The sequence below is a fragment of the Tyto alba genome, unplaced genomic scaffold, assembly GCF_018691265.1.
Source record: "Tyto alba isolate M040663 unplaced genomic scaffold, T.alba_DEE_v4.0 Super-Scaffold_1000006, whole genome shotgun sequence".
Classification (NCBI taxonomy): domain Eukaryota; kingdom Metazoa; phylum Chordata; class Aves; order Strigiformes; family Tytonidae; genus Tyto; species Tyto alba.
The window spans coordinates 34,048,860-34,062,027 of NW_024881272.1; the positions used below are offsets into that span (position 1 = coordinate 34,048,860).

General features: G+C 43.5%; 1 protein-coding gene across 4 annotated transcripts in view; it reads left to right on the forward strand.

Annotated features, from left to right (window-relative positions):
- MIER1 (MIER1 transcriptional regulator) overlaps positions 1 to 13,168 on the forward strand; it is a 41,870-nt gene that overhangs the window by 5,108 nt on the left and 23,594 nt on the right. For 3 of the 4 annotated variants that reach the window (XM_042806597.1, XM_042806591.1, XM_042806607.1), the window contains exon 2: positions 12,996 to 13,020. The exons of the other annotated variant lie outside the window; for it this stretch is intronic. Coding sequence is in view for 1 of the 3 variants with exons in the window: in XM_042806591.1 (XP_042662525.1) it covers positions 12,996 to 13,020 (25 nt within the window). In the remaining 2 variants the exon portion in view is untranslated. The remainder of the gene's footprint in view (positions 1 to 12,995; positions 13,021 to 13,168) is intronic. 4 annotated transcript variants of the gene reach the window in all.

The window sequence follows — 13,168 nt, forward strand, 5'->3', positions numbered from 1 at the left end:
GAAGCAGTAGTAAAGTTAACACGATCACTAAGGTGGTTGCAAATTGAGATGTTTTAAAAGTCAGGGAGGACAGAGCTTTTGAGTGATGCCTGGATACAAAATAGGGTCAAAATAGATTAAATCAAGTCTTTCTGCTGACTGATCTAAATCATGATTAAAATTGGTGATTCACATCAGTCCATCCTGTTGAACGCAGTTATTTTTTTTTCCTCATTTGATCTTAGATTTAACTAATTGTCTTTTTTCTTTGCTTCATTTTGGAGCAGTTTTTGTAGAATACTTCACAGAGGTATCTCTGAACCTAACGGTAGGTCCGGGAATTCAGTTTTCTCACTTCCTTGGTGAGAGTATAAACTTCAGTGTGGTTGGTTATGGTCACTGATTGTATTCCCATAGTTTTTCTGACAACCTATTGAAGGGAAAATAGTAACGCTTAGCATTCTGCATTTCTAATCTTGGAAAAGAGGTAGGGTTTTCTGTCGTAATAGAAGAGTTTTGTGGACTCGTGTGTGTGATAGAATATTGATGTTTGTGGGCTCACTGCTAGGGACTTAAAGTTCTTTCTAATACAGCAGTGGGATTTTAGGTAGTAGAACTGTTGAAAAGCTCAGTCCTTTTGAGCTTTTTTCCTGGCCAGAAGCCCCAATCTGTATTAATATTTATCTACTAGTCCATTCATGTCGCAAATTGTGCATAAGAGTGTTTTCTTGTGGTGCTTGGCATATGACTGTATCTGGTTTCATTTTAAATCCTGCAGTAGGATGTGATCACTCCATAGACTTCCAGTTTTTCTTAGCAGGACGCTCCAGAATGTTACAAAAAGTTGAGACTGAGGCTGTACTTTGTGATGGCAGCGAACAATAAATAGTTAGAGAATGTCCAGCTGAAAGTGTGTACCTCAGATCAGACGGAGATTTTATTCTGGTTGACTGTTGTGGCCGTGCTCTTTGAAAATGGAAGTTCTCTTGGTGAAGTTCTGGTGAGCATAATGGCCTGTCAGCCAAGTATTGCCCTTTGGCTGCAGCTTCCTCCATCTCTCAGCCTTCCCCAGGTGGCCTTACAGCATCAGGGCTCAGCTGGGATTTCTGATAACTCAGTCCTTTAGGTAACTCACTGCACATTGGTTCTTGAGCAAGGTTGACTGCCCTGGGATACAACTGGTGGTTCCTGATTCCAGTTGTCTACTCTGCTGGAAGGAGAATGAGAATCAGTTCTGCTTTGTTGCAAATGTGTTAAGGTAATGTGTGATTTCAGCCAATGATTCAGCAGCAGCGTGGTCATGAGCCATCGGACATGAGCTGCTTTTACCACTCTGAAGTGTGCTATCTCTTCTTTTGACCTGGAACCCAGAAAAACATCACTACATCTGCTCTTCAGTACTTCTTGCAGAGGTCTGTGCCCCCCTTGGGTGTGAGTGTTCAGGCTGGTGAGGGAGATAGTCCCTCTAGTTCAGAGATCCGAGGGGTGATCGGAAGTTCCCCTGACACTCTTATGTCATTATCATCCGTCTGTCTGGCTGTGTTGTCCCCCTGGACTTTCAAGGTGCTATTTCCTCTTGCTGGAGGCTATTCCTTCTACAGCAAGTGTTGCAGAAAAGAAAGCATGACAGCGTTGCTTTGGAAGCCTGTAAGCTTGTATAGTTTTGCTTTGGGTGCACCTTCGCTTTGTTGCTCCTGCTGTGGCATGATAACCTCTGACAGAGGTGTGGAGCAGATAGCAGGCTGGAAAATCACCCCAGAGAGTGTCATCACCCGTCAGCCTTCTGTGTTCACCTGAATCACTGCCCTTTTTTTTTTTTAAAAAAAAAAAAAAAAAGACAACAGCAGCTACTTTCATTAGAGGTGCGGTTGAAATACTTTTCTATTTAAGAATTTTCAGTATTTGCAGTATGGAAGATGTCCCTGGGTGGTACAATGCCTTCACTGGCAAAACTGACTTAAAAAGGCTCCTTAAGAAAGGCTGCAATTTTCTTCCCCTCATGTTTGTGCAGTTTCCAGATTTAGGGAGACATGTTGCAAACCAAGTGCCTGGAAGATCCACATTAACAATATCCCCTGCAAAATACTGTGTATCATCCACTTCCCCTTTAGGGTCTTTTCTTGATGAAGAGATTTAAGTAGATTGATACAGGACTAAGTCAGCTGCATTAAAACCCAACCAGTGGTTCTTGCCAGCTAGGCACTCTGAAACAGATGAGGCAGCTTTTCCAGAAAATCTGAGGCTGCATCTATTCAGTTATTTTGTTGTTTTTTTTTTTTTTTTTTAATTATGTGGTAATAAACGAGAACTCAACCTTACCCAGTATTTTTCTCGGAACAAGCAGGCGAGGAGAGGGAAGTGAGTAAATAAGTAGCTTTTGAGGGCTACATGCCAAATCTCAAACCTCACAGTTATGAGATAATTTGGGGTGGAAGGGACCTCAGGAGGTCTCTGGTCCAACCTTCTGCTCTGAGGTCTGGCCAGCTTGCTCAGGGCTATCTCCAGTCTGGTCTTGAAAACCTCCAGGGAAAGAGACTGGGCAACCTGTTCTAATGGTTGGCTGTCCTCATGGAGGAAAAAGTTTTCTTTATAAACTCTTAAGTGGAATCAAGTCTAGGAAGGGAATGGACAAGTCAGGGGACTTCTGCAGAGGTGGTGGTTTCAAGGCTTAAATGTACACGTTTGAGATCTGTGAGTTGAAACATTGCGCTTGATCTTTGTGTTCTGGAAGTGCAAGGATTTTCTCACTGAACAACCAAACTAGAAAAAGTAAAAATCCATGTACATAAAGACTTCTGTTTCATGTGCAGAAGGGTTTGCATACTGCTGTAGTTTTGGCTGTAGAAGCGTTCACATGTTCACTGTTAAATGAGGAGCAACAGTATTTGTTTTTTTTCCTGCTTCAACATGTTGCTATTTGCTTCCCAAGTTAAAAAGGAGGCAAGCCATTCTCTGACACTTAGGTTATTTTGATGCACAACACGGGGAGAGAGGGACAGGCTGGAACCGTAAGCCCTCCACTGAAATGCCTGCTTATGAAAAGGTACAAGTGCCCTCTTGAGTAAAGGATGTTGTTCTCCATTTTAACTAGTCGTTTTTTCCAGGCCATCATTTAGCTTAGCTCACTGGAGAGTTTATTAAATGGCTGCCACAGTCACTTCTGAAGATTTCAATAGTTCAGGCATGGGTCTTGCACACTTTTTTTTAGCTGACAAACTCCTGTTCCCGATTAGAACTGCAGGGTTAGTGTCTAAACCATGTGCATTCAAAACTTCAGTTTTCATGAAGTCTTCGACTATTATTGATGTAACTGTATATGTGCGTTTTGGGAATAAATGTGAGTTGTTATGAACTGAATGCATATTGCTACTTGCAGATCGGTAATTTAGTCTGCTTTGTGAAATACAGATTTAGTGACGTTGAGGCCACATACATGTATACTTGTGGGTAGAGGGTACCTGTAATTATCACTGCTCATGCTTCATTTTTTGTGGTGTTATATAATAGGCAACGCTGCTGCATTTTAGGGGTTGGTTGCCAGTTAATATTAAAGTTTTTCTGCACCCCAAATGTTGCTGAAGCAGGCCACTGTAATCCAGAAGTTAGCTTTGCTATTTCCCTGGAGCAGAGTCCAAAAGAGCTGAGCATCTGCTTGGTGAATTTGTCAGGCTTATTGCTATCAATATAGAGAAAATTTAATTTTAGTTTTTCACTGTTTTATGTAACACTCAAAGAGCTGTTAAAGATAACTGAGTAAATTTGAACAGGATGTGTATTTGTTGTTATCTTGTAGAGACTGCAGATGCTGTTAATTTCAAGATGTTTTGTTATTAATCAATGATATTAAGTAACATGATAAATGTTAGCAAATACAACAGTAGATTTGTGGGTAGAAGTGAAACTGTGCAGTGTCCTGTCGGTTTTGTTCAGGTGTTTCTTTGCAGGCTGTAGGAGAAATGTAAAGGGAGAAAGCTCGGAGCATTGCTTCCACAGCTTTCATGTTTCAGAGTACCCGTTCCAGCTGTGAAGCACTGGAATGAGACACGAAAATCTCCTGCCAGCATGCAGAAACAGGCACTGCCTGGAAGCATACCTCTGCTTCTGAAGTAGGGGCTTCGCAAATAAGCTGTGCAAAACCGCTGTCTCCAGAAGGCTGTTTGCATGAAATAAAGCCTGTCGTGTTGCCAATTCAGTTGTACCATTCAACTTCTATCACAAATTATAGTAACACAGACATCCCAAACTCCAGTCAGTTTTTGTTGTCAGAGTAACACTGTAGATCTAGGTGGTTTTATGTGTCTTTATGGGTCTGCTACGTTCATCACTGGACAGTCCAAAGGCATCTGAAAGAAGCTGGCTAACTTCAGTTCCGTTTATTCCTGTATCCATACACTGAAGAATGTCTTGGGTATGATATTTTGGCTCAGTTGTTGCTGCAAGTGTGACTAACCTTCTGAAAACACCTACTCTGCATGTCTTTCCCAAGAGTCCTAAAATTACACATGGAATAAAAACGGAGACAGATTCTTTTAGTGCCACCCAAGCTTGATGTTTTGTTGCTCAGTGTATTTTCTTTTTCTCTTTACCGTGAGGTTTGTATTCTTTGTATCTCAGAACTAGCACTTCCTTCAAGTTGCTCATCTGGAGCATTTACAGATGTGCCCAACGGTGTATCCATACAACAGGACTCCCTCGGTCACTTCAGTTTGTCCTCATTGTCCGTGACTTAGGAGTTCATGAGTGATTTTTCATTCTTTTGAACAACAAGAGTTCACTGTTATCTTTTCTGATGGTGCTATGCATAGAAGAATTGAGCGTGTCAGCCCGTATATTGTAAGTATCCCATAGTTTTTCTCTGTTGGGCCTTGGATACCATTATCTTTTTATAGGTAGTAGCTCTTTGTTCCCATGAGTGCCCTTGAGGCAAAATAGTGCTTTGTACTTCTCTGCAAATTGCTGCAGCAGAAAATTAAAAGCCACTGAAGTATGGGGGCATCCTTTTTCACAGGAGTTCCTGTTATATTGATGAACCATAGCTTAGGACTTAAGATCTGACGATACCAAGGTAGCCATATGATCTTTAACTACTGCCAGGAAATTTTCATGAGCAAATGCCCTCGAAGCCATCTGTTCTACCCTGTCCAGAGTTGTGATCACTTGGAAGCAACGGAATAGGAGTGAATAATCAAGTATTGCAGTAATTGTCTTGAAACAACTCTTTAATCATAGGGTGTCCTTTCACCTTAGGTGTAATGCTAACAGATTGTCACTGAGAGGGTTACTCCTGATCTCCTGCCTCACACCCTTCTCCATGTGCCTAGCTTCAGACTCATGCTCTAGATTGTTTGCAGCATGTCTGGCAATTGCCAAGGCCCAAGATGAAGTACTTTGGCTCACTGATAGGATGGAAAACTAGTGTTAGTTTTCTTTGAGATTGGTTTGCTGAACCAGCACATGCTGGCGGCTTCCTGATTGCTGGACGTGGCACAAGTGGCAGAAGCACGTGGAGTGGTGGGAAGAGGTCACACTACTACTTTTGGCAGCAGCTGGCCATTAATATAGATGAGGTGTAATGTGACACTGCATCTAGCTAGAAATAGAAGGCAGAAAATGATTGACAGTGAGTCACTTAGACTAGAAACATATGAAATGCAGAGATGATAATCCACAAACTAGGAAAGAGTAGGTAGGTATGGTAGGCAAAGCTTAGAAGAAAGGAATAGAGACCCAGAGGCTGTTCTCCTAAAAGCTGCCTATGCAGTCTGTGGCAAAGAATGAACTAGAACCTCTCAATGTATGCATTCGGTGAGGTAGTCCGACATGGACTTAATGTTTCTGGAGCTGATTCCGTTTTTGCAGATTTTTGGGGGGGGGAGGAGGGAGTTGTGATTTTTTTTTTTTTTTTTTTTTTTTTTTTTCCTCTCATAGACTAGGATTGTACTGGCAATGTATTTTGGAGTTGTGTAAAAGTCATGGGGGTCATTCTGAACTCTAGATGCATTGCAGTATTTTAGCAATGCTTTTGAAGCTGTGGAGGAGGTGATCGTTTTAGCAGTATTTCAGCCTGTAGGGAAGACCATTTGCTTGCTTGAGCTGTCACTCCTTCTCCATACTGTTTCAGAATACTGACAGCTGAACTTTGTTTCTAAAAGCATGCTTGACTTTTATGAGATCTTTTTATGCCCCACTATGGGTTTGTATCCACTCTCTACAGGAAAATGCTCCATTGTGGTAGGCTCCGTTGCCATATGTATTGGAGCATTTAGTTACAGAATTGTTGAAGTTGGAAGGGACATGTGGAGATAATCAAGACCAACCCGTTGCTCAGAGCTGGGCCAACTTGAGCAGGTTGTCCAGGACCGTTGCCAGTCTGGTTTTGTATACCTACAGTGTAGACATCGCAACCTCTTGGGGCAACATGTTCCCATGCTTAATCCCTCTTACAGTGGAAAAAAGCTTTTCCCAAAGTTTAAATGTATTCCAGTTTGTGCCCATTGATTCATGTCACTGGATGCCGTTGAGGGACTGGCTCAGTATTCTGTATGCCCTTCCATCAGATGGTTATGCACCTGGATCAGATCCTCCTGAGCCACCTCTTCTCCAGGCTGAAAAGCCCAGGCTGTCTCAGCCTCTCCTTCTATGCCCGATGATCCAGTCCCTCAGTCACCTTTGTAGCCCGTTGCTGGAGTTGCTTCATTCTGTCCATGTTTCTCTTGAAATTGGAGAGCTCCTCTACTGAGTCCAGGGCTGGGCTCCTGCCGGGACAAGAGAGACAGGGACAGACTGGAGCGAGTCCAGCAAAGGCCACAAAGATTCCTGAGGGTCTGGAGCCCCTGAGATGCGAGGAAGGGCTGGGAGAGCAGTTCAGCCTGGAGAGGAGAGGGCTCAGGGCGTCTTATCTTTGGGTATGGATGTCTGATGGAGTAGAGGTGAGGGAGCCAGACTCCTCTCAGTGGTGCCCAGCGCCAGGACAGGAGGCAGCGGGCTCACATTGAATATCAGGAAATGCCAGCTAAACACAAGAAAAAACTTTTATTTTTAAAGATGATCAAAAACTAGATCAAATTGTCCAAGGAGGTTGGGGAGTCTCCATCCTTGGGGGTATATGAACCTTGACCAGATGAGATTGTGAGCATCCTGTTGTAGGCACCTGTACTAGGAGGTGATTCCCCCACAGGTGAAGGATTTTGCCTTTCTCTGTTGAACTTCATGAGGCTCCTGCTGGCCCATTTCTGCAGCCTGTTGAGATCCCTCTGCCTGGCAGCACACTCATCTTGCTCTATCCATTGCTCCCCCAGTGTCGTGTTGGCTGTGAACACACTGGGACCGTGCTCTGTCCTGTTGTCCAGGTTCCTAGTGAAGATGTTGGACAGCCTCAATGCCTGGGCTCTGTTCCCTGTCACTGACCTCCAGCTGGACTCTGCCTCTTGTCACAACCCTTTGAGCTGGGCTGTTCAGCGGGTTTTCCATCCACATCCCTGTTTGTCCAGGCTTACTTCATCAGTTTGTCTGTGAGGGTGTTACACGAGATGGCGTGGAAAGCCTTGCTGAAGTGAAGATAAGCAGCATCCCCTGGGCTCCCTTCATCTGCTTTCTTATCGAGGAAGGAAGGCTCTTGGACCAGTCAGGCATAACATCCCCTCTGTAAATCTACGCTGACTGCACCTATCACCTCCTTGTCCTCCTTTGTGTTTGCTCCATCACCTGCCGGGGGGTGGGGGGGAGGCCATCCAGCCAGTAGTTCTCTGGATCCTTATCCTTGAAGATGGAAAGGATGCTTTTCCATCCTGAAAACTTGTGGGGGTGACAGAAAGGTCAAGTGAGACTGAAACAACAGGCTCCAACATTTATATATTTATATATAATAATCACACAAAAATCTATGAACGTGTACGTAAAACCTTGCAAGGTATGTGTGAATCTGAAGGATGCTGCCAGGCTTCAGGGCAGAGGTTGGAGCAAACCCTGTTCTGCTGGTTGAGGATTTCAGCATAGGAAACTTGCTCTTCCAAATTGAGGTAGGGAATTGGTTGTTCCCCTTTGCACAAGGCTCATGGACCGAAAGGTCTCCTACAGGTTTTTCTGGCTGTTGGCAAATCTTTGACAGGGGCTGAAAGCAAGGCTGTGCTTTTGGGGTTGGAGGTTTTGTCTCCTCTGAGGGCAGAACTGCTGCTGTCACACCATGCTAGATTCTATTTGCTTGAACTTGAGTTATCCTTAAGTCATGGTAAAGTGAACACTACCTTCCCTCGGAAGCCCTACCCTACCTGGTGGTGCTGTAAAGAAAGTAGAGCCTCAGCTATTTTTGCTTTTCCACAAGTGTTCTTGTGCTTTAAGTCACAGTTATTTTTCCAGACACAAACATAATTCTACCATGAACTTCATTCTCACTGACCCCCCTGATTTCTTCAGTTTTGGAGGCATGACTCTCTGATGCTCCTGTTATCCCTGGGTTATGCCCTCCCCCTTTTCCTCCCCCTTTTCCTCCCCCTTTTCCTCCCCCTTTTCCTCCCCCTTTTCCTCCCCCTTTTCCTCCCCCTTTTCCTCCCCCTTTTCCTCCCCCTTTTCCTCCCCCTTTTCCTCCCCCTTTTCCTCCCCCTTTTCCTCCCCCTTTTCCTCCCCCTTTTCCTCCCCCTTTTCCTCCCCCTTTTCCTCCCCCTTTTCCTCCCCCTTTTCCTCCCCCTTTTCCTCCCCCTTTTCCTCCCCCTTTTCCTCCCCCTTTTCCTCCCCCTTTTCCTCCCCCTTTTCCTCCCCCTTTTCCTCCCCCTTTTCCTCCCCCTTTTCCTCCCCCTTTTCCTCCCCCTTTTCCTCCCCCTTTTCCTCCCCCTTTTCCTCCCCCTTTTCCTCCCCCTTTTCCTCCCCCTTTTCCTCCCCCTTTTCCTCCCCCTTTTCCTCCCCCTTTTCCTCCCCCTTTTCCTCCCCCTTTTCCTCCCCCTTTTCCTCCCCCTTTTCCTCCCCCTTTTCCTCCCCCTTTTCCTCCCCCTTTTCCTCCCCCTTTTCCTCCCCCTTTTCCTCCCCCTTTTCCTCCCCCTTTTCCTCCCCCTTTTCCTCCCCCTTTTCCTCCCCCTTTTCCTCCCCCTTTTCCTCCCCCTTTTCCTCCCCCTTTTCCTCCCCCTTTTCCTCCCCCTTTTCCTCCCCCTTTTCCTCCCCCTTTTCCTCCCCCTTTTCCTCCCCCTTTTCCTCCCCCTTTTCCTCCCCCTTTTCCTCCCCCTTTTCCTCCCCCTTTTCCTCCCCCTTTTCCTCCCCCTTTTCCTCCCCCTTTTCCTCCCCCTTTTCCTCCCCCTTTTCCTCCCCCTTTTCCTCCCCCTTTTCCTCCCCCTTTTCCTCCCCCTTTTCCTCCCCCTTTTCCTCCCCCTTTTCCTCCCCCTTTTCCTCCCCCTTTTCCTCCCCCTTTTCCTCCCCCTTTTCCTCCCCCTTTTCCTCCCCCTTTTCCTCCCCCTTTTCCTCCCCCTTTTCCTCCCCCTTTTCCTCCCCCTTTTCCTCCCCCTTTTCCTCCCCCTTTTCCTCCCCCTTTTCCTCCCCCTTTTCCTCCCCCTTTTCCTCCCCCTTTTCCTCCCCCTTTTCCTCCCCCTTTTCCTCCCCCTTTTCCTCCCCCTTTTCCTCCCCCTTTTCCTCCCCCTTTTCCTCCCCCTTTTCCTCCCCCTTTTCCTCCCCCTTTTCCTCCCCCTTTTCCTCCCCCTTTTCCTCCCCCTTTTCCTCCCCCTTTTCCTCCCCCTTTTCCTCCCCCTTTTCCTCCCCCTTTTCCTCCCCCTTTTCCTCCCCCGGTTGGGGCTGGGGGTAAAGCAGGTGAATCAGCAAGGAGAGGCTCCACTTGCCGTGTGTGGATTACCACTGCAAAGCCGAGACTAGCACTACTGATCTGTAAATGCATGAACTGTTTCCCATCTGAGACCCTGCTTGAAATGCCTCTGTTACATTAAAAAACAACTGGGGAGGTGGGGAGTGGTTGTTGAGCCTTGACAATAGCATTACTACTAGGTTGGAGAGAAACTAGCCTTTATTGCAGGTTGTATCTTTGAAAGAGGTTTGTTGTTTTGTTTTGTTTTTTCCAGCAGGAGTGTTAGCTTCTGTAAAAGCCTTCCAGTAATGTGTTTTAATAGTTGAGCAGAAAGAACAGTTTTAAGATGGCATTTGCAGAATTTATTGTTTACTAAGTAACATGTTTTATCCCTCAGAATAGATTATTTTCAGGGCTTTCTAGGACATTAAATCCAGCACTGTGTCCCTCAGAGGGCAGAGCAATTTCTGGAATGATTTTTCATCATAAGTCACGAGGGTATTTTTTCCCTTCTTAGCTTTACCAGCCCTCTGCTTTCCTCTTTCCATCTCAGAGCAGCTCGATATTCAAGTCACTTGATTTTTGGTGAGAGCAGTCTGTGCTGTACTGGCGAGTCATTATTTGGATGCAAAGTTGTGCTGATCCTCCCCTTGTGTTAAAAGGGGACCCTGGCATCCCTGGCATTATTTTTTTTGCTGTGCCCTCTTCAGGTGATTAAAGGTTCCTCTTGCTGCTGGTGGTGGCTGTAACCTGCATTTGCCGTTCTCATTTCTTTCACATTTGTTATGCAAGAATTATTAAGGAATACTTATTTTAAAACTTCCTAAGATACTTCGTAGTGATGTTTGTGTCTCTCTTATTTTTCCTTTGCACTGGACATGTAGTATTGTCTGCCAGAAATAAACAGTTTGATTTCCCACCTGTGATTGCTGCAATGAATACGCTAAGACTTTGTTAATTTGCACTCATAATTGCATATTACATATTATGATTTACCCAGTTTTGCAAGTTTATCAGACAAACAAAGCATACCAAATAGAGATCAGTCATTGCTGGCTGATTTTGATATTCAGGTTTAGCTCAGGATATGTTAGTAATACTGTACACTGGAATTTGTTAAGCTGATCTTTTCAAAGACAGATTTTTAAACTGTAGTCATTAGCAAAACTTCCTACGGCGTTGCGCAACATTTTACAAAGACATTTTTAGTGCTTACCCGCTTAACACGAGATTCAGTCTACTTAATTGTGCCAATATGATTTCTCTTGGCTTTTTTTGTGCATTATTGCCTTTTAAAGCTAATACGGTCTAAAAAGGCATTTCTTACAAGTCAGCAGTGATACTGCACATAAACTAAAAACATATTTTGATGGTAGTAAGTATGAGAAAAACAGACTGTAGTGTCTCCACCTGAAGACAGTGTGTATATTCTATATTTTCTTTAGGCTGCACGATGTTAGGAGAGCAATACTTCTTGTCTATTGTATTTTCTATCCATGCTTCAGGCAAATATTCAAGATGGTTTTTTTACCTCCATATACTGCTTTCTGCTTGACACAGCCAAATATATTCCAGGTTTTCATTTGTACATTGTAGACTCTTGTAAAATGTAGGCAGACATGTAAGTGAATTTTGGTCATGGATTCCTAAGAAGCTGTATTTCTTCTCTCTTTGAAGAGCTGCTAATATAAAAGAACTTTATAATTACACAGAATTTTTTAGATGGTAGTTTTTACTTCACAGCCAGGCCAGGTGTTGTGGGTGGAAGTGGCTTGTGCGAGTGTCTGCTTGGCCTTATGAAATGAAGTCAAGGAGAAGGAAAATGCTTTAGAAAATTTTGGAATAGTAATGCAAGTTTTTACTTGAGTTTAAATTTACCATTTTCTAACATAATGTCTTGTTTTAATTTCACATTTATTTCTGGGTGTACAGATTTTGCAAGTCTAGTAGGAGTACAATCTAGATATAGTGTTACACATAACACAAGTATCTATTGAGAATGTGCAAATTGAAGTTTTCCAAAATATTTCTTGGCCAAATGCCAGCAGTTTTTCATTGTACATTATGTAATGTAACAATATCCATCATACCAAACAATATCTCAGTTTCCAGAAGGTGACAGGGAAAGGGGTGCTGCAGCTCCCCAAAGTAAGAAGACAGTTTTCCTAACTTCGGAAAAAACTACTTCGTTAGGTTTGTTCCTGAAAATAGTTGAAACATTTGCTTGAATTTTCAAAACAAATAAGGTTTGCATGTCTGGCATGCAAATTGCATCCCAGGAGGTTAAAGACTGGCAAAGTTATAAGCAAGGGAAAGCAGAATTTTACGATGTTTGTTCTGATTATAAATGTAAGGTTACCAAATATGGTAGGCCAAAGGATGGCTCTGTTACATAAAGATGGTTGTGGAAGTCTTAATTTTTTTCTGTATTTCAAAAAAAAATATTTGTTTTGTAGCCTGTGGTCATATTAATTTGTGCTATAAACACACTTGTGAAGAAAGGCTGGCTTGCAAAATATTTTCTTTTTTATTTTCTCACAGCTGGGTTGGAGTTTAAGTTGCATTCTCCTCTTGTTCTTTGAGGAATTCTCACCGTGATTTGTGATTACCTTTTAGAAGTGTGTACCTAATTTAAATAGAACAGGGAATTTGTGTATTGCATGCATAGCATGCAGTTTCAAATAGGAAGAATAATTTCTCTTCAACTGTGCTTCCACTGTCAGTGTAATCTGGCATATACCTTGGCCGTGGAAAGGGGGATTTAGTGCGCAGAAGTAGCTCGGAGCTGGATCTGTTAAAAACTAACCTATCACTACTATTAGTTTTCATTTTTGAATTGGCACAAGGGAAGGATTGGAAATGAGCGGATAGAGATGGAGAGAAAGTAGCATCGCCCCATCTGGCAATAGCACCGACGTGTGCCATGCTAAGCTGATGGTGGAACTCTAAAACAATTTTCAGAATGAATTGTTTTGCTTCGTTTTGTACCTTCATCAGCTCAATCATTGCAGCACAAAACAGGCAGTTCTTCCCATTATTCTTGCTGAAATAGCACAGCAATCTTGATACAGAAAGGAGCAAATGAATACTGTTTATCTTAAATTGCTTCAGCGTGTTTGTGGTGCTGTATTTGTAAATATATTATTTGCAGTGATTTGCTTTGTATCAGATGAATTATTGAATCGAGTTTGTACAGGTTCAACATAGAAAAAATAATTTCCTGTGTTTTCTTTTTTAGCCTTCTGTTGAGTCTTCAAGCCCAGGTAAATATTTTTGATATTTCCTAAACTTGTGAGGGAAGAGGGCACCCTTGAAAAATTATTTTTTGCTGGTCTCTTCCAGTCAGTAATTTAATTTGATGCTGAGATTGATGGCGGTACTGGTTTAAGCAGTCACTGCTTTCTTCCAGTC